The sequence below is a fragment of the Corvus moneduloides genome, chromosome 2, assembly GCF_009650955.1.
Source record: "Corvus moneduloides isolate bCorMon1 chromosome 2, bCorMon1.pri, whole genome shotgun sequence".
NCBI classification, from domain to species: domain Eukaryota; kingdom Metazoa; phylum Chordata; class Aves; order Passeriformes; family Corvidae; genus Corvus; species Corvus moneduloides.
Window position 1 is genome coordinate 42,037,406 of NC_045477.1, and position 22,162 is coordinate 42,059,567.

Below are 22,162 nucleotides of genomic sequence, written 5' to 3' on the forward strand. Positions count from 1 at the left end.
CCTCATATTTACTGCTCTTGGTATAAGAACAATGACACATTCAGTGAACTAGGACAATAGTTTAAAAATAGATCATAGGGGAATAGTCTTTCATAATGAGCACAAAATATCTGTTGAGATTACTGTCTTATTTTAAATCTGAGATTCAGTTGAGAATGTGGATATTAAGAACGCCTGTATCTATGCAAGAAAGAACTAAAGAAAAACAATGAAAAATTCAGCAGCGCTTGAAATATCACAGGACAGGATCTTGTTTACTCCTCATTTCCATTATGGATAGAAAAGAATAGGACCATCTGAGATAGCCTAATTTGGACAGCTGGGTATTGCTGACGTTCTGCCTCTCTAATGATTAGATTCAAGGAGAAATGTCACATTTTTAAACACATGTCAAGATAATGCAAGTCATTCCTTGGAGTGTCATGAAAATTTTAATGGAGAGAGCTATGAATAGAGTAGGAATCATAACAATTAAAATTTCCGGTGTTTATTTAAGGCTGCATGCACAGCACTGGATTGTTTGAGCCTGAAATTTCAACAAGCATTTTCCTTCTGGAGCTGATGCTTGTGCAGCCTCACAGATGGAGAAGGAGCCCACATCCGATATTTACTTTGTGCATCAAGTGACTCAGTTTCAGAGAGTGCAACTCATCCTCTAAGTCTCATGAACACAGCACAGAAAATTCCCGAATGTGAAGCTGTGAGCTGTGTGTTTCCTCCTTGGCACTCAGCAGAAAACTGCCAAAGGGCTTTTGCTGCCGTTTTTTTGAAATGCCTGAATGGTACCAGATCCAGGTGCTCTTCCAAAACATAAGTTTGTAGCATCTTCTCTCAACTTGCTATTAAATTTGAGACTACTTATATGAGAGCAATAATTTGCCCAAGCTCTTTGCAAAGCAGCTGTTATCCGGGCAATTATTCCCTAAACCAAAACCAAGTGAAGTCAATGTTAAGATTTCTGTTTGGTTTGAATCTTGGTTCAAATCCTAACAGTCTTCTTATTGATTATTTCTTTCTTAATAGTCACACTTCAGATACTACTAGTAATTATACAAATACAGTAATTGGAAATAAATTAATGCTATCACTTGCTTTGTATTTCTTACTACATCCTCATTCTCCTGTTATAGCTCTCTATCTCCCTGTTGCAATGTCATTCACTGTTTTCTATCACTGTAGATAGACCTGGGTGCATTTTATTTCCTGTACCACAATTTTCAACAGAATTTTAGACAGGATGTTTCTGTCGTACTTTTGAGAGTGTAACTTAATTTTTGTTTCTCTAAATTTGAAATTGACCTCAGTTGGAAATCTGTTCTCATATACAAGATAACTGGTGAACCAATGACCCTATTGGAGCTTCTTTCCCTGTGTTTTGGTGCTGAACATCCACATTGGAACTACAAAAGCATTTTCTCAATAAAATGGTGTGCTAAATTATTAGTGTTACAGACCGAAATCAGCCATCAGCTAAATCTCTGATATGGGCTACTTTGAGGCATAAACCAACCTTGCGTTTAGGCTCTGCCAGAATAATGAAAATGGCTTTCCTTTATGGCTTTTGTCTGCAGGTTCTAATCTGATCAACCGACAGATCAGAATATGTAGCTAGAAGGACAGCAAGTATTTTACCAATCTCAGTTGTTCCAGCTGCCTGGCCACATCCTTACTGCCCCTTGTTGAAACTGCACTCTGTGGCACTGCACAGACAGCTCCAATGGTCCTGGCTTACCTGTACTGCAGCTTGCCTTGGGAGCCCTCAAACATGGGTCTTATCCCAAGGGTCCTTGCAGCTTTCCATGACCAAGTTTCTTTCTGGCATTTGTCTCACCCTGTCTTCTCTGCACCACTGATATCTTTTGACCCCATCATGCATCTCTGCATGATTTGCCATTATAACACCCATGTGCTATAGCAAAAGAGTACATAATTTGGACCAGGGGTAAGATTTATATGTTTAGTTCTCCTGATTCACTCAAAACCAGCCTGGAACCATTAATTTAATCACGGAACCATAGAGTCATAGAATAGTTTGCGTTGGAAGGTACTTTCGAGATCATCTAGTTCCAACGCCCCTGCCATGGACAGGGACACATGTATAAGCATTCTATGCCTTGACTGCTGGGATCCTGAAGCTGTGGTTATCTACCAAGGTCTCCTAAATCATTTTGCTCCCACTACCAACAGCACTGAGTCCACCAGTCAAAGCTACAACTGCCCATGTCCTTCCTGACAGAGACTGTGGACTGCCTGTGCAGACCAGCAAGGGACACCAGCAAACAGCCCAGGAAAAGCACCCCCAGAATGGATCCCTCGTCACAACTGCACTGGCTTGCACGTGCTTCCTCCCTAATGCTTGCTAGGTTAGTGCGGGGCTGTTGCTGCATAGCAGTTCCTGACAGTGCTTAAACTACTTATCCCTCTCAGGATGGCGCACAATGGGGGACATGCTCAGGACACAGTCCAAGCTGAGTCTGAAAAGGACATTTGCTAGATAAAGAGATAGTGGGAAGGACACTATGAGCTCCAGACCCTTCAGACATGGCTGATTGCCAGCAAATGTTCACAGGTTCTTCTTAGGATGAGAGACTCTGAGGAGGGCTACATCATTTGTGTGCTCCTGTGAAGAATATATTCAGACAACACAAATCATTCAGATATAAAAAGAAATTTTTCTTACTTCCTGGGGTGTTAATCCCTGTAATTATGAAGTTACAGAGTGCTGTAATAATGTAATTTGGGCTGGGAAAGCAATAGTTCACCCTTGAAATGACCCATTCCCCTCTTCTAAGAAGAGCAGAACAGGATCATGTGAGATCCAGCAGAGACTACGCAGTATGGATCTGACCATTCTGAGGACACTGCTCCATGAGCCTACTCCTGCCCAGTGGTAGGAGGATCCTGGTGTAGTCCAGAAAAAAGCCAAGACACAACATGGATTGCTTACTCCAATACACACAGAAATGCACCATCCTGTATTTCTGTGGCAGTAGGAAAGTCATTATATGACATTTAAAAAAGAAACTGAAACCTGCTTGTCTCTGCCTGGTAAGAGTTTCCTTCGAGGAAAATGTTCTTTCATCCATTTCCTGTGAGTAAGGGGACAGGAGCAGAGCACACCCTCTGTAGAACAGCACATGGGACATAGGTGAAGTGAGTGCCAGAGATAGTCCTGAAATGGCTGGCTGGAAATTCAAACCCTCTGTGTTAAGCAGGAAAGAAGAAGATCCCAGGCTGGATGGAGTCTGTGTGGGCTTTGTACCCTCCGCGTCATCTTAGGGAGAGCTACTGAGGTTTTCTCTGGAAATGTTTTTCATCAGAAGCAGCGCAACCATCAAACCCAAAAACTGGTGTGGATTCACCATGTGTGCAGACACCTCACTTTTTTGCAAAAAACTCCCAAACAAAATTGACAGAAGGTCTTGATCCTACATCCCAAATGAGCTTTCTGGTTAGTGGACTGTCAGTCTTTCCAAAGAGTACTGTTTAATTGTACATGTGTAAAGACAAAACATCTCCAGCAGGACAGATGAACACACACTCACCACAGCATAAGTGAACGTGCACTTCTTTGACCTAGACTGAAGGCTGAGGTCTAGATCCTTGTTAAGTCAATCTGAGAAACTGCTGAAACAGTAAGTTCTCTCCAGAGTCAGTAAGAATACTGAAAGTTTGCCTGGATCCCAGGCAGTTAGAACATGCCTGTGTACGTGTCTGTGTAATTTTCCAATGAATGGAGTTAGACTAAGGCATTGCATTGTGCCTAGGACAAGAGTATACTGTTTTAAGTGTATCGCATTGAATTCCAGAAAATACTTAAAAATTAGTAGCCCTGATAGTGAATATATCTAGAAGCTTCCTGAACATTGTAATATCCTACATTTTTGCTCAGAGATCTGAATTTCAATAGAATAAATAATTAAATTCTCATATTAGTGTCTGGAGTTTTTATATCTTCACTTAATATAAGAATTCACTGTAGTTACCTGTGTCTTCCTCACACACCATTATAATTTTTGGTTCCGTGCAGAATCTCTAAGAAGCAAAGCTGTCACTGCCATCTAGTGTCTGCAGAGCAGGTTTCTGGAGATTATGTTAAGGAAAAAAAGGCATTTTCAGAACACTGAATTCCTTCTCAAGTTTCTCAGCTACTAGTATATCTCTAGTTCATGGAAACTCTTACAGTGTTGCCTAGTTTCTCACTTTGGAAAGTTTAAATGATGTTTGCTCACTTTTTTTCTCACCTGGAATATATATTTGCATCCTTTAAGTCCTACTTGTTCAGGAGCATTTAACCAGCACAGAAAGCTCCCTGAGGATCATCTGACACATTCCTTTTCTTGCCTTATCCTTTCTCTCCCTTCAAATGATCATTCCTAGTAGAGATAAACATGGATGTAAAAGACACATTAATCAATAGCTGTTCATGTACTAGTCAGCGAATTACAGAATCACAGAATATGCTGAGTTGGAAGGGACCCACAAGGATCACACCATGAAGGCCCTCCACAGGACACCCCAAGAGTCACACCATGTGCCTGAGAGTGTTACCCAAATACTTCTTGAACTCTGTCAGGCTTGAGGCTGTGACCACTTCCCTGGGGAGCCTGTTCCAGTGCCCAACCATCCTCTGGGTGAAGAACCTTTTTCTAATATCCAGCCTAAACCTCCCTGACACGATTTCAGGCCATCCCCTGCCATTAGGTGGATTTGTGTATTCACATAAAAACTAGCAAGCTGGTGGGAAGTTATTAGTTCTGCTTGTATTACATCCTGGGGGACAGCTGCTTCAGCCTCCTTCTGGTCCTTTCTTCACTCACATCTCAGAGAAAGCCGTCAATTCAATCTCTGCCTTGGGAAAAAGACTTATTTCTTTTCAATTCTTGATGGTCTTGGGTGATATCCTATGGGGTCTCCACCAGGCACCCATGCAGTGTTATTCTCATGTGGTGGCAATGGGTCCCAGGGCACAAGGTACTGTGGAGAGTTTTCCTTTCTGGCTGACAGCAGCAACAGGGTCCCTCTGGCTCTGATCTCAGCCTTCTACGTCCATAGCACAAGCAGTTTTTTCCATTTTTTTTTCTCAAGAAAATGCCAGGAACTGACAGCCTGGTACTTTTCTCAGCTGAGGTAGAGCTAACCACAGAACAGCTCCCGTCTCTTGGGGATGTGGACACAGAAGCTGGAGCTGTGCTTGGACTTGTGCCAAAGGCTGCTTCCAGTCAGCCCAGCAGCTAACAGGAATTTGTCTGTTTGGGCTGGATAGCAGCTGGATATGATCATGCTGAAGGCTTTTGAAGGTCCAGCTTCCTATGCAGTACCTTTTTCCCCTGCCAAGTGTTCAATGTTAACAGAAATTCACATAGATGTGAAAGACATTCATTGACATCTCTTGCTTCCCTGTCCGCTTTTGCATTCCCTTATCCAGTGCAGCTCATGTCAGACCTTTGGAACTCAGAAGACTCAGACTCAACAACTAGTCCTTATGGAAGACTCATTATTATTTTGATACAATTTGTCACCAAGTCTTTATACTGAGGAAAATGAAGACTAAGATTACATGTCCAGACCCTTATTTCACTGCCAAGAATAAAGTAAAACTTCAGCCCAATATTAAACATTTTTTTTTTCAGGCACACTGTGTCTGTCAAGAATTATTTTTATATGTAATTGAACCAATTTATGTTTGTTATGCTTAGAGGATTTTACTGACTCTTCCCCCAGCAGTTTTCTCAATATGTTATCACAAGCCAGAACTTTGATTTTAGTCCACTTTAAGTCTTTCTATTTGTAAAGGTTTTTTTCCAGTTCTATTTCCATCCATTTCTTTTAAGCTTATCAAGGTCTGAAACTCATTAGTTCACAATTTTATGTTCATAAGAGACCTCTCAATCTGTTAGGTTATCTCAACTAACCTTCTCTGTTGTGTGAGCTACAGAATTACCCTCATCTGGCCCATCACTAGGTAAGCCTGGTCATTTATGTCTGTTTAAAGATATTAATTTTTGGTGAGCTTTGCTTGGCAGTCCTGGCTGATTGATTGACTTAGGGGCTGGTATTGAGGAGGCAGAACAAGACAATGTAGTTTTCATTAATTGATAATATTTGATATTCAAACTAATGTGTAACTGTTTTACCCAGTATTTCTTAATAATTTCTCATTCTTTCTGTAATGATAAGGACTAATTCCAACTTTGTTCTTATTTTTCAGATTTGAGCAGTCTTTCCTTTTTTCTCTCTTCTGTCTTCTTCTCCTTCTCTTTTCTATATAATTATTTTTCTTGAGGGGAAAAAAAGTAAATCATATTTTTAAACAGAGGTGAAAATCTTAATTAATATGATGCACAGATTAAGGGTCTTGATTTCTTTTGTCCAATAGCTATTGCTTCTGAGACAGGCAGCACATAAAATTTTAATTTAAGTAATTCACAATGTTGATTTATTCCTCCAGTTGATTTAATATTATTTTTTAAAATCAAAAGAATCACAGTTCCACATCATATGCATTGCTTAAAACAAAACTAAGCAAAACAAAATCTTACAATATACTGAAACAATTGATATAGATATTAAAAGAGTGGCCAACATGAAAAAATACATTCTTTTCAATATTTTGCTTTGGATATTCAGGTTCTCTCCTGGCACAGGCATAACCTCTATAAATGTCACTTCAGTTAACACCAGCTGAAACCGTGGGCTGTGATACCACATGTAGCATCATGCACGGTTTCAACCTGTGTGATTCTCTTGTTGCTGCTTCCTTCTGGTTTCCCCAGTATCATACAGGCTTATGATTTCTGCAGGGAGTAATTTTCCCTTTTCCTGCTTTCCTGTCTGCTTTGGAATGACATCTCACTGCTTCTGTACTTTCTCCTTGTTCTAAAGATGACATGGGCATCTGCTTCCAGGGGGACATTCCCATCCAGCAGGGATGCAGCCAAATACTTTTGAATTGCCTAACTTCTTCATTGCTGCCTGGTGTTACTTGCTCAAGGAGTCATCCTGCAGACCTGACTCATTCATTACACATCGGAATACCCAGTACGTTAAAAGGAATTTCAAAAAGGGAAGAAGGTTTAGTTTAAAAATACAATGCTCCTGGGTTTATCGGGTCTATTTCTTGGAACATGCTAGGAGATCCTTGCAAGATGCTAGATGTGCTCAGATTACTGGGAATTAGTAGCATTCATGATAATGTGTGATGTATCCAGCATCTCACTTCAATACTAGACAAACTTTAAATGGTGGAATGTCCCTTGAAATGCTAATGATTTCTTTTTTCTTTTCCTATTAAGTTAAATCAGTTCCAGAGTGACATGTAGCTGTATAAGTCCACATATACAGTGTATATTTGGTGGTAGGTAGCCCAGTACTTGTTCATAGAACCTTTCTGTCCTTTGGTAAACCTAAATGCCCACTTTAATAATATTCCCATGCGCTACAAGCTGCCCTGCAGCCTATGACATGGTGCTCAGCTGCAATTAGCACCAAAATAGGGAGTTAGTATGCAGGACACGGACAATTCTTTGACTCCAGATGCTGTATTCAAACTGCAGTGGTCCGTTGAAGAAGTAGAGATAACCTAAGGAAAAGGGAAGGTAAAAAGTATTAACACTAAGAAACTGTGTTGTCATATCAAAATTATCCTTAAAACAGTAACTATCTTGTTTGTTTTCATTTTTAATAACTCTAATGCAACATTTTCATATTTAGAATAGTGAGCTAAATTTTTTAAAGATCCTCATTCTACTTCCTGGATCAGAGTTTTAAAATAACTGGTGTTTTTTAATCTTGTGTCAAATTCTTACTGCACTTGATCAGGAAAATACAGGGTTGGCATGTTAATTTTTAAGACTGACTCGGAAACACTCCTTGAAAATTTGGGTAGGAATGTGCTCCATTTGAAGGAACAGACACATTATAATGCTTCTACATTAAGCATATCACTTTAGGTTCCCTAAGCAAGGAGGCGGCTCTTTTTTTGGCTAGAGCACAATTTAGATCAGAAAACTGATTCAGCCGAGAACAGAAGTGTTGATGAGAAGAAATTAAAATTACAAATGCCAGAGTTTTCTACAAGACCTTAATCTCAAGTTTCAAGGGCAATTAATTGTAATCAAGTTTCATAATCAGATTATGTACCATTTCTTTCATAGACTGCATCCACTTTATCACCAATTCCTGGGAATTCTTCCTCTATCAGCCTGGGGTAGCCTGCTTCCATAACCTCTGCCTCTTCATCATAACTATATGAAACACAAAAGAAAACAGAATCAGGGACTTTAAGCAGCCTGGGAGCTTGGCTTGTGCCCTTCATAAATTTTGAAGTTACCCACACCCAAAGCAAGCCAGCAGTCTGTCTAGTGCAGTGGTAAAACTCGGGGCAATACACAGGGCACACCTCCACCAGAAGTGGAATAAGCACAAAACAAATGGATCTACATTTTCAGAACTGATTTATAAAGTATGTATTATATGGAGATTATTGCACCTGGATGTATTGGTACTACAAGCCTGTGGTAAAGTCTTAATTATGCATGAGACCTGGTTGCAAGCCCCACTCATGGACAATAGAAAAAGAGACACCCTAGAGTGGGACAGAATTCTTACTCACAGCACTGATAGCATTCATGTCACACAAGCAACTCAAGGAAGCAAGATGGGAATTTTGTCTAGCAGGCATGACCAATCACAAATTCCTCCAGATTAGAGCACTTTGTTCTCATTTCCTTACACACATTCAGCTTTTACAGTCTGTGCCCATACTTTTATAAAAGGCTTGCATATGCCTTTACAACGTGTTGCACACAGCTATAGCATTAATGACAACCACAGACTGGAACAGTCAAATGCCTGGTTTGAACCAAACTCCTGATCTTTCCTTACGTCTGGACAGGTTATGACTAGGGACGCCGAGATTGACCTGTCTCCAGCTTACCTCCAGTACTTATTTCCAGTGAAAAAGAGAGTCTTGCCAGTGTCTTTAACATGGACTGCTGCGTCTATTCTTTTCATTTCTTTTGGGAATCCCATTTCATGTATCTTTTTAGGGAAGTCTTCAACTATGTCGTAGCCATTCAAAGCCCAGACTTTTTTCCCTGAGAATATGAACAAAGTATGGGTGATTCTTTTGTAAAGACTCAGTTTCGAGAGCAGAATGAAATGAGCATACCATGATGCCTATTTTCATACAACAAAGAGATTCTTGGCTCACGTACTCAGTAGGTATTAGACTATTTGTACTATGACTCTGGGCATCCTAACTTAATTGTACATCTCCTAATTCACTGAAAATTTTATAGATGTGCATGGGGTGAAACCGTTTGTTTTTCCAGCGAGGAAGGTAGGATGTTTTGTTCTTCTATTGATTACCTTTACACCATCTGTTGAGCTTGATTAAATATGTATATTTTTCTGCCAACAACAAAATCGAAATCTCACCTTTAAACATGAACACAAGATCTTTGATGGGATTTTCATAGGCTGCATCTATTTTATTTGGAAGCTCTGGCCAAAAGGACTTAAGTAACACCAGTTCTGCCTCAACCATCTGAGGGTGCAGTCGCCAGAAAAACCTAGTTGAGAAAAAGAGGATATATTTTAGGTTTCTTGTCACAGCATAGAATAGCAGTATCTTTGATGTGCTATAATTAAAATAAATTACTAGTGAATTAATGGTTATCGTAACATAGAATATTGAATACACAGACCCCCTCTTAGACCTTTCTTTTCCTCATAGTCATCAGCTGCAGACAATTTCTGTCACTCACACAGTGGTCATCTCAAAAAATAACAAATTTTAAACTTCTTTCATTTAGAATAAGACTTCACTGCTGTCCCATGTGAAGCTCCTGAATGCAGTACAACTTCACCCAAATAAATATTAGCAGATTACGCATGTTGAAGAAAGTCCCATGAATTTAAAAATGTGTACAAAAGTGTCAGTCTTCAGCCATATTATCTTCACAACAGTCAAGTCTGTAGTTGTATCATAAATCCTGCCAAAAAGTTCCTTAAGAGACATCTATATTGATTTGTGCTCTTTTAAATGTATGTTTACCCAAATCTTTAGTAAAAAACTGAAATGGTGTTTTTGCTTGCTCAAACTTTATCCACTACCCACCATCCATGATATGGAAGTCTCTTTACCTGTCCTTGAAGACCAGCATTTCTCCACGAAGTTCTGTTATTGCATCAAGTGATAATTCTACATCACATTTCTCTGGTGTTTTGGGATGCTTTGGGTTTGGATCTTTGTCTCCAGCACCTGGAATCATATCATATGATGTAAGCTTGACAATGTTAATTTCCTTTCTGCTGATCATGATATTGAACAAAACATGGAAGAGCTCCCAAGATCATGATGAATACAAATATAACAGGCAAAAAATTTTTACCAGGAAAGTCTGTTCTCTCTTTCTCTCCTATAACCAAATACCTTCATGGACTTGGCAGCTCAAGAGTGCTGCACAGATGTTAAATGAACTTGCTTTCTTTATACCAGGTTTTGAAGGTCCCCAAAAGCTTTATTCTTTCCATAATGAAGCATAGATAGCTCTGTTTCTACCTTTAGACTCTGTTTTACCCTCTTTTCAGGCAGGTCAAAAAGTAGAAAGACTCTGCTCCCCATCACCTACCACTAAAGGAGACAGGTCAGTGACCAACTGTGGTCTGCAGCATCACTTAATTGTTTTCCCTCTGAACTATTAAATCTAAGCATCTTCTGTTCCAGTGAATCATTCTTAATCAGTTATGACTATTGTTATTGAACATCTGCATCTCACAGTAACTGTGCAGTGCATGTGCAACAGGCTATAATGATACGGGAGACATATATTATGTATTAGACAGACTTACCATAGAGCTCTTGGATCCCTTGCACATCATCATCAGGAAGAACAAACCCAGTTTTTCCAGTGTATGTGTAGATTGGAAACATCAAAGCTCCAGGGTCTCTAGAGTGTTCAAGTCCCAGTGAATGACCAAACTCATGGGCAGCAACAAGAAACAAGTTATAGCCTATAACAAACCACAGCAAAAGTAAATGTGTATCTCCTTGCACACTGTGCTTTAACATATGGGACAATGAATGAGACAACTGAATACATGGAAAAATTACACATAACTCATAAAATCATAGAATGGTTTGGGACCTTAAGGATTCCAACCCCCCTGCCTTGAGCAGGGGCACCTTACACCAAACATAATTGCTTGTCATTTGTGAACTATGATGGGTTTTGCATTGGTAAGGGCCTAATAGTTCTAGTGTCTCACAGCTGATGTTCAGCCTAAATTTTATATGAAAATGTTGCTAGGTAGGGAGATTTAGATTTCTTGAAATTTCTTAGCAACACAGGAAAGCTCTAGGTTGAAGTCTTGGTCCTACTGATATCAAGAACATTTTTTAGTTGGGAATTCACCTGCTGTAGAGAGTCCATATGATTTTCAGTATTGCAGAAATTAGCTTTAATGACAGGAGGGTGACCTAATCCAGAGCAGAAAAAAAATGGTGTTTTGTTCTATTAAAACACTGTCCTGAATAGGCACGGTAATGAGTTTTCAAATTCAATGCAAGCAATGTACAGCTATAGGCTTCAGTAAGGCTATTCCTATCAGTCTGTGATCAGAACTAGCTGCGCCTAGTGAAATGCCAAAATGACAAAATCTCATTTGTGTCATTTTTTTACTTAGGAGAGTTATATTAAAATCTTTGCTAAGCACACACTGAACTTCCATTTATGACTGGAGGTTAAACTCAGCTTCCTATGTGTGTACAGTGAACATAATGATAAACAAACAGAAAACAGGCAAAACAAACTGTTTACAGGTATCAAACAGGGATAATTTTTCCATCTATCACCATTTCAAATAATCTCAGGAACTTCTGTTACCTTTAGAATCATCTGACCAAACTTCATCATCATCAAAATGGGCATCTCCTCCATAGTCTGGGCCTGGGGGAAAAGCATGTGCCAGTAATCCAGAGGGTCCATCAAAAGGGTAAAAGTCACCATGTTCTATAAAGCAAAATTCAAAACTGTTAAATTAATTACTCCATGTTATGTATATAGGAATATTGTTTACTTATAAAGTAAGAACAACTGGTTCTGTGTTACCTTTAGTGCCAAAGGAGATCATGATGTCAGCTATACCGCTTCGTATCCTGGTGAAGTTCAGTGGTGTCACATCAGACCAAACTTTAAATGCTTTTTTGAAAGCTCTGTCTACTTCATTATGTCTCAGATCTGAAGTGTAATTCATAATTCTGTCAAACACATTAATATCTCCAGTTAAATTGTGTGAATTGAAGAAATATGAAATGCACTTTTACCTGACTGTACACCTCATTAAAAGTTTTTGCTTTTGTCATATGGCCTTAATGTGTAACAAGGAGCTTAGCAGCTGCATACAGTATTAAAAAAATAAAAATAAACATTTCTATCTGCATTAAAATAATTCAGAGATATCTGAAATGATACAACAGCTTTCTGTAACTGGTTTTCTATGCACCAGAAGATTTAGAAAATGACAGATATATTCTGTATTAAGTAAAATCAGTAACTCCAAACTTTTTTATGTAGTATAAAATATTTCATGATCCTCACTTCCTGGAGGAGCAAAGCATTATCCAAAGTGATTTTTATAGGCTATAATTGTCCATATTAAAGTAATATTTATCACTATGGAACTAATAGATTTTAGTGATTTCATATTTGGAATCTGCTAAATAAACTCAGTCTGCAGCTGTTTAAGATTCCAGGCTGACAACCTTGCAGAATTAGAGGAGAAAGTGCTAACATGTGAACTGTCAGCCCTTCACTTCCTAAGGTCAACTTTCTGAGGTCATGGTACAGGGATTTGTCTGATCAAACACAGACATCCACACCTGGAATGTGAAGGAGAAGACACTGCTCTCACAGCCACGCTACACAGACTGGTTTGCAACTACACCACTCTGTCCCGGTCAAGTCTTCTGTGGACCAAGCACTAAACCAGGTCCTAACAGAGCTAAGAAGTGACCCAGAGAATTGCATGATCTGAGTCCCTACCCCTCTTTCTTTCGGCCCCATAGATGTGTCCTGAGTGTCTATACAGAGGCCAAAGGAGGAGCTGCTAGCTTACACCACACCAGGTTTCCTTTTCCATGACAAAGTGCAATGGAAAAAATTCATGTTTAATTCCTTGAAATGCAAGGTAGGCTGGGAGCACCTTTCCAAAAGTGGGGCTGTAAGGGTTTTAAACTGCAATATTAATTTTTTCAAACTCAAATGCACCCTTCTCACATCAAACTCATGTACTGAGCGACCTACTGGGCAATGCACCTGCTAAGAAGGTAGTAACAGCAATAACACTCAAAATACCAGGCATTTACCTGTATGTCAAATTCATTTTTGACCATTTGAGTTTTCTAGGGAAAAAGTTATATTCCCCCACATCTGGGACACCACATCTTGGTTTCTGCATCAGCTCATATGTCTCTTCATCCAGTTTGCCTGTCACCTCCAAGCCAAAAAAAGCCTGCATTTCCCGAAGTTTAGCAGCCACTGTATTTCCACTCTTCCTCATTATGCCAGCAGGATTCGGACGGAGATCATAGTGAGTCCTGAGATAGCGCTAAGAAGGGGAAAAGAAGTAACAAGCCTGGTTTCCAACCAGTTGTAACTGCACAACTTACTGTTTGTGGAACATGCAAATAAATTATTTTGTACTGTACCTCGGCAAACTGAAGGTCTTTCTCTGTGAATTCATGGCTGTCTTCAAGGGGAATAGGGATTGTCAGGCAAGATGGCAAACCCAACAAGAAAAAGAAAACAGCTGGAAGTCCTGATTGCATCATGTTGGATTTCTGAAGTCTGAAGCCCCGATGTTTTAGAGAGCAGTTACCTTTACTTTTATAGTCCCAACCCAATGAGTCACCACTTAGGGACAAGTTAGAACTTCCTCGTTGCTGGAAGTAAACATGCTTAGATGGCTGGTTTGTTTCTCCTCCCCAACACTGTGGTTTAGGCATCCGTTCCCCAGCTGAGGGCTCTGAAACTCTATCCTTGTACAAACATGAGGTCTCTGAATATTGAGAGACTGCGGGAAGAAATGGGCAGAAGCAAACCACACCTTTTCATTATTTTGCAGTAACTTGCACTGGCAATAACCGGCAACAATGCTGCAATAACTTACTTTTCTTGGCTAGAAAAATTGTCTTTTTACCATTTAATAAACAATAAAAATATTTAACAAAGTTCATGATTACACTGGTACAACAGCAATTTTTAACAGTTGAAATTGTTAGAACTGCAATTGTTAATAAATATTGCCTTGGCTGATAAGAAATAGCATTATAGAATATACAATATGATATTATATTTCCTTGTTTCTGTAAAGAGCTGTAATTCCATAGCATTAACAAAAATTTTACTTCAGCAATCCTTAAAGAGAATTTCTAGCTATATTACAGAATACTTCACTGTCTGACATACTCAAAAATAGAAATGTTAAATATCAGGAAACACTTAAGAACATTTAAAAGCATTTTTTGTTAGTAATAAATCAGGTCATGTAGAGTCACTAATTCATACAATTTATCTTCTTCAAAAGACATGAATTCAATATGTTTTATGAGAGGATGACAACCATATATCAATGAGACAGCTAATACTTTGAGAGAGGCAATATACCAGCTACAGGTAGGCAATGGATCTGTGTGTCTAGAATAACAGAAAAATGTGATTTTGTCTTATGAGGTGAGTAATAGGATAAATCTGACATTATGACAGAGATGGTCATTACTATACTTCAAAATATAAGGATTATTTCTATCTCCCCAGGATCACCACAGTCTCATTTTCTGCTATAACTTATATCACATCCCATGCCGACAAGTGCGGGTCCAAAGGGAGATGCAGTTTCTGCTGAATTTGCCTTGGTCCTCCATGGGTAATTTCTTTTGCCTGTATGGAAAGCCTCAGGCAGCTTTCTGGTAGACATTGGTACAGGCATCCTGGAATGCACTATCCTGACATGGATGTTGCCTTGTTGACAAAACAGGAAAAGGACAAAAATCAGTGAAGTTGTATGTGTAAAAGCTTTGTTACTCAAACAATGATGCCTCATGATGACAAACAGCAAATGCAAATAAAGCTGAAGAGGATTTTCTATGTAGGCTATTTCTGCCTCACTGCCCATGTCAGCCACTGCTAAATATGGTTACACCCCTTAGTAACAGACCTCTGTTAAAGCAGTTTGTATGTTCTCCTTTACACTGACTGTCATCAGTGCTGAGACTTTTACTCAGCAATGGGGCATAAAGACTGTTAATTGGTTATTCCACCTTCTTTAGGAGTATTCTCCCCTGAAGTGCTTCAGGACAAGCACTGAATCCGTATTGCTGATGCTCTCTCTCACTGCACTCCCTGCTAGTGCAGACTGCCAGATTCTGTATATATTCCACTTCCTTCCTTCCAACATTTTTGTATGAATATTTGCAGCATTGCTTTTATTAATGTTGGGGATACAATTAGCAGACAAGCAACGTTTACAGTGGGTTTTGCTTGCTTTGCGTGGAGCTTAGGGGCAGTGGTGTTTCCTTGCTGTGTGTTTTGTGGCTGTAAGGAATACTTTCTGGAGACCATGAAGCCGTGAATGTTACTGCTCTTCACAGGAATACCAGACATAACTCAGAAATCTACGAGCTAAATTAATAGCTTAAAACTCCACAGGTAACATTCCTGTGAATTCCAAATTATCTGAAATTAGGTTACCTATACAAAAAGAAGCACAATTGTATATCACCATTTGTGTATCACTGCCCTTTACCAGACTTAGTTAAAAGTTTTTTATTCTGTGTCAAGTCCTTATGCCACTACTCTTTCTCAGCTCGGATACTGGAATCTTTGCTTATGGAATAGGAGAAATTAATTCCTTAACCAACTGTTACAGCAAAAATATGATCAGTCCATTACACTTGAGGAGAAGATGATCCCAAATTATTCCTCAGTGGTTTCAGATTTACTTTAATAAACATAGGTCAGCCATCTGCCAATTAAAGGCAGAAACAAATATCCAGAGACAATATTTGATTTATATAAATGTAGAACTGAAAAAAAATATTTATCCAGGCTCAAGAGTAAAATTAAAGAACAGTGTTAGCCTACCCAACAGTGCTCCAAGGAGATGTGGAGCCCTGTTCTTTAAAATGCTTAAGCTGCAGTCGACAAAGCAGGAGTAATTATAATTGTCTTGCATGAAGAGAATGATATATTAGTCAGGGAAGAACGATTTTCCACTTTCTGTAACTTTTTTTCACAAATGCTCTGAAGTTCTTTGAAGTTCACTATGAAATCTCTTTCAAAACTTTTGCTTTTGGTACCTTTAGAGAGCCCTGAGGCATTTCCAAGGAATATTTTAAAAATTGGACAAAGCAATTGCAGGAAAATCTAGAACAGGCAGCTTTTCTGCAAACAACTTCTCTTTGTGTAAGAAGAGATGAGTAAAGCTGGTTCTTTGCTACTGTAGGACAATGAACTGAAATGAACAAGTGAAGAGATAGTCTGCTGTACTCTGCATGTGAGTAGGAAAACATACAAAGAGAAAAAAAAAAGCAGGGAGTCTGTAGTTGTTTTGTCACAGGGAATAAATCAAAATGCTAAACCTGAAACTGGTTTCTGAAAGACTGTGTGCAATGAGCCATGTGAGAGTGTATTATGGCTGAACTGTGTTTTCTGAACATTCAATTAAATCCTTTGGAAGTCCTGGCCATGTAAATATACAGAATCCTAAATGTTTTCTTACACATTTTATTGCTATTTATACTATATCAGTGGCCAGAAGCCTATATTGAGACATGGATTTTGTCTTCTGTAGACAAAGTGAAGGGACACTGGTGAAAGGCCAAGCAAACAAGCAAATAAAAGGCCCCAAAAAATGAGCTTTATTCCCCGTTTTTCTGAAATAGCATCACAGATGTAGTGTATGATGTTTTTTTAAGGGGAGACAAAGTCTTGACTGAACTGGGAACTAAGTAGAGACCTCTGAAGTTGCTTTATATACAGTGAGTCTTTAAAACCTCAAAAAAATGAAGTTTTAAAGGTCAGCAATGATAAACAATAAAGCCACCCAGTGTTGTGCATTGTAAGATTTAAAATCTATGGTGCAGGTGATTCCACTGTCTGAGTCAGAAAATTAATTTAAAACTATGAAGAGGGGTGTAAATGAAGGTAAAAAAGAGTCAGCAGTGGTTCATAGGCCTTGTGCTGACCCCAGTGCAACCAAGCAAGCCTGGAAAGTTTTATTTTAAAAGCTCTCATACCCACAAAACTGCTGAATAGTAAGATTTCAACAAGCACTGCAAAATTTCTGCAGTTCTGTCATCTTGTGGGTGTGGGTAAAGTTAGCTGGATTGATGGTAATTTACACAGGCACACCAGAGACTGGAATAATCATGACGGTCTTCCCCCCCAAGGAAAAATGGAAAATGGGGATGGAAGATGTGTCAAGATGAAATGAAGTGCCTTAAAGCAGCCCTTAGGCACTATTTATTTGAAAATAAGAATTGTGCCAACCATGTGATTTCAACATACATTTTGTTAACACAAATAATTGAAAGGTGTCCTGTTTTGATTTACAGTCTGTGTTTGGTGCCCAAAATAACAGTATATAGTGAATGTGGTGAATGATCAGTGACCCTGAAACAGCAGACACTTCACTTAAGACAAATAAGCAAAAGTCTATGGTCCCATTTGTTAATGTTTCTTACCACAAGGCAGTTGTATTTCAAGTGAAACGTTTCCAGTGCCTGGGGCTGTGCCATCATATTTAGATCAGCTTCCTCTGGGAAAAAGGATGTTATTCTGAGGCCCATTGTGCAAATGGGTAAATGGAGTCTCGGAGTAGTTCCAAACACATGGAATTAGTCTGGATCTGCCTCTCCAGGTGGGACTCCATCTCAAGGACCTGTTGTGAGAAGCGTGGGCCAAGACAACTGAGCTGGGATGAAGGGGATGTTACACCAACCTGACTCTGTTTTACATTAAACAGCAGCATCCCTGTGCCATTTGCTGGCAAAAAGATGCAATTGGGCTGCTCAGAGATGTTCAATATGGTCCAGTGTCAGAAGAAAGAAACATATAAACATGTTCCCAAGAGGCAGTGGCTCTTGTTTGAAGGAGACCCTGCAGACCCTGTGGAGCAGAAGCAAAGCACACCACAGATGGACTGCCTTTTTATCTGCAGAACTAAATTTGGGCACTCTCCTGGGTGCGTTGTCTGAAGTCTCATTATGATCAATGAAGTCAATGCACTCTCTAAACCCTAGACAGCAGTTTAGGTTTTTACACTGAGGTAGGCACCTTGGGATTATTTCAGCTGCCCACAGACAGATATCTAAAGTTTCTTAAAGGACAGAGAGCTCTCATCGGTCCTGTGTCATATCTGACAATCTCATGAAGATGCCTTGGGTTACCCCTTGCATCTCAGCTGGCTAGAGAAGCCTTTCTTCAGGCTGCTGTGCTGAATACTCCACAGCTGGGCTCCGCTGACTCTAATGGTGCCCCAGCTGGCGCACACAGAGATTCTTTGGTTCAGGTGACCTTTCCTGCAGCAGAACATCTTGCCCATTTTCTGCTGCTGCCTGAATAAGCCAGGAGATATCACGTTGCAGGGAACTGTTTTGTTGCTGTGCAAGGTGGCAGCTCTGCACCTGGTAGGCAGTTGGGCAATGTGCATCCCTTCCAGGACAGTGCTCCTGCTCACAGCTGCATCTGACCTGGGAGAAACAGGGACTCCCACCTCATGCCCACAGCCAAACTGAAAGATAAAATGCCTCAAAGAGGTACATGAATGTTCACACATGAATCCAAATTTTCTTTGTCCCAACAAAGTGACTGCTCAGATCAAGTACAAAATATCTAGTTATCTCTATTGCTAGAAAACCGTAGGCAAACAATGAGTTTATGAGTTTGTGTCTAGCCAACATAATTTTGCTGCTCAGGGGAAGGAGCTGGTCAGCAGTACAATAAAAACTGAGGGAAAATAAAACCGCAGAAAACTAGCTCAAAGGTAAAAACTTAATTTTCTATATATTTTTTTAATACATCCATCATCTTATACTTGTTTTTTAATTCTGATATTTAAGATTGCACATGGTCTCAAAAATACGTTTAAAGACTACCTCGGTAGAACTATGGATCTCTGACACCCATGATTAGGTCTGTTTTGATGTATTTTATTTCTTGTGTCAGCCTGAAAATACATACATTATGTCCTCAAAGCATTTTTATTTTAGCTCTTCCATCATAGCAAAAAATGTTCTCTGTCTTGTCAATTTACTGTTTATGTATTTTACTGTAGCAACTTTAGCCTCAGAACTTAAGACCTCCACTATGAATGGATAACCATGGTTCATAGAAACAATGTTAATTGTAGTTAATTGTAGTTGTAATAAAAATCTTCATTAGGAAGAAAAATGCATTTGATGATTTATCTATAAAGCAATTCAACATTTCTTTCTGAAATTTTGGGGACTAGAGAGTTACATTGACATTATCTGAAAGAGACAGCATCACAAATCCTATGGACAGGTGCTTGTCCTTCACAGAAATGCACGGAAGTAAAGTTTACTGTAAATTTTTGATTTGTAAGGAGTTGTGTGACTAAAACCATACATTTTAAACACATTTAGGAAAGGAAGGGCAATGTTTAAAGCCATGGGTTTTGCTTCCCAACCACATTCATGTTGTTTATACAGCTGGGCTTTTTACAAAGCAGTTTCTCAACTCCATTGCAAAAGCTCTTGAGGATAAGGGGGGCATAAACTAGAAGACTGCTGCATATAGTTTTATAGAAAGTATTAAAAGCAAGTGGTAAGCTTAAAATTAAGGTTTGAATTACTGGTGAAAGGTTACTAAAGGTGGATTTAAGAAATTTCCTGGTGCTACCTAGCAAAGTCCATGTTTTAAACGATAAAGTGATGTGGCACAGAAATAAATGTCTAATTTTTTCCATTGCAAAGAAATATAATAAAAAAGGGGTTGCACATTTAATCAAAAATCTTATTCCCCCATATGGATCAAATTCAGGGTAGGCCACCAAGATGATAGAGCTGGAGCATTTGCACTGTGAGGAGAGGCTGGAGAGCTGGACTTGTTCTGCCTGGAACAGAGACAGCTTCAGGAGGACCTAACAGCAGCTCCCAGTGCCTGTGGTGAGGTTTCCAAGGATCTGAAGCCAGGCATGTCACTATGGTAAAGGGCAAGAGGGTGAGAGAGGATGGGCATTAAGTAAAACAAGAGAGGTTCAGCCTGGGTAGGAAGAGAAACCTTTTCTCCACGAGGACAGCTGGGCAGTGGCACAGAGTGCCTGCAGAGGTTGTGCAGTCCCTGTTGTCAGAGGTTTTCAACACCAGCTGGGTGAAGACCTGAGTAGCCTTGTCTGACCTCAGAGCTGAGCCTGCTGTGAGCAGGAGATTGGATCAGAGGCACCCTGAAGTCTCTTCCAGGCTGAGTTATTCTGTGATTCTATACCTTATTGTAATAACCAAACATCAAAGTTAGATATTTTGAAAACGTTTTAGTGAATATGCTTATGTGACACTTTAGACATCTAAAGTTCCATACATTGCAGATTTTTGAGTGAGAATTAGTAAAAAAACCCAACAAAACAGGGCTCCAAATGTTGGCTGTCACTTGAAATCTATCTTCAGAGACTTCTCATGTTCAAATTTATCAGTCAATATCTTCATGATATCAGTGAATTTTCAGTTACTGTGAAATATTGGTCAGAAGGTGATCTAGAAAAATTAACCAGCCAATACAGTTTGCAAATGCAAATTAATGCGATTCAGACTAAGTCCTCAAGATAGATATTTGCAATACTTTGAACATCGTATTAGCCTATCTAATGCCTTAACACTATCTTGCACACTAACACTGCTCTATATGAATGATATTAACAGAGTATTTTCAGCCATTACTACAAATTTCCTAATTTCTCTGGCATTCTGTGACATTCTACACTTTTCACCCTGGCTTCTGCTATATAACTGTCCTTTTGTATTCACTTTCAGAAAAAGACAACAGCTTCCATTCCTCTTTTTCACATGGTAGCTGTGGGATAGAATGACAACAAAAGAGTGTTTCTGACAAGTCTTAGAAATGAATTTTTCATCACACTATCTCTGCTCTTCAGTCAGCTGAAAAATTCCATTCATGTGTTCCCTAGCCTTGGCATTCAGCATTTTCTTTTCTGTACTAGCACATAGCAAGAAGTGGCTTCTTTCACTTACTTCTTCCTCTTTCCTCATCAGGCAGTGTGCTCTGATTCACTGCAGTGACAAAGACCAGCTGCTAGTAATTAAAACTGGTTAGTGGGGGTTAAAGGATTTTAGAAAAATAAAATTAGAAATATTATTGGTTAAGAGAAGAAGACTTGACAAAGCTGTGATCTTTGTTAGCAATGCTTGTTCATATTCATGCTGAAAAGCTGAATTCAATAGCTTTGATGTTGCAGAAGATGCCTGGAGGTCATGGTTCAGATAGGGTCACCTAGAGCCAGTTGCCTAGACCAAAAACGGTCAGAGGGATGGAGCACCTCTCCTGCAAAGTATGGAATCCACTGAGCAGTGCATCATCAAATGCATCTCTCTCCAGTTTAGAGAGCAGGGTTTTGTGGGGGCCTGTGTCAAAGGCTTTACAGAAGTCCAGACAAATGGCACCTGTAGCCTTTCCCTTGTCCACTGCTGTAGTCACTCCATCATAGAAGGCCACTCCTTGGTCAGGCAGGACTTGCCCTCGGTGAAGCTGTGCTGCCTGTCTCAAATCACCTCCATATCCTCAATGTGCCTTAGCACTGCTTCTAGGAGGATCTGTTCCATGATCTTCCCAGGCATGGAGGTAGGACTGACAGGTCATTTGTTCCCAGGATCCATCTTTCTGTTTTAAAACTGGGAGCAGTGGTTCCCTTTTCCCAGTCATCTGGGGCTTCAGCTGACTGCTGTGACTTTTTGAATAATGTGATGAGGGGCTTGGCAACTACATCAGCCAGTTCCCTCAGGACTCTGGGATGCACTTCCTCTGTGTTAACTGTGTATGTATCTTAACAGACAGTTATCATTTCGTGACTTATATGTGTGACCAACCTCCCCAAAACAGTTCAGAGTTGTTTAATTGCCCTT

At 39.5% G+C, this 22,162-nt stretch overlaps 1 protein-coding gene across 1 annotated transcript; it reads right to left on the reverse strand.

Moving 5' to 3' along the window:
* Positions 1–6,968: 6,968 nt before the first annotated feature.
* On the reverse strand, positions 6,969–14,026 carry LOC116439569 (collagenase 3-like). Its single transcript, XM_032099260.1, has 10 exons — positions 13,715–14,026; positions 13,373–13,614; positions 12,117–12,265; positions 11,892–12,017; positions 10,858–11,019; positions 10,150–10,267; positions 9,442–9,575; positions 8,939–9,098; positions 8,143–8,246; positions 6,969–7,582 (listed from the first exon to the last, which is right to left on the reverse strand). The coding sequence occupies exons 1-10, from the start codon at positions 14,009–14,011 to the stop codon at positions 7,482–7,484; spliced, it is 1,593 nt and encodes a 530-aa protein (XP_031955151.1). The 5' UTR covers positions 14,012–14,026; the 3' UTR covers positions 6,969–7,481.
* Positions 14,027–22,162: the final 8,136 nt, after the last annotated feature.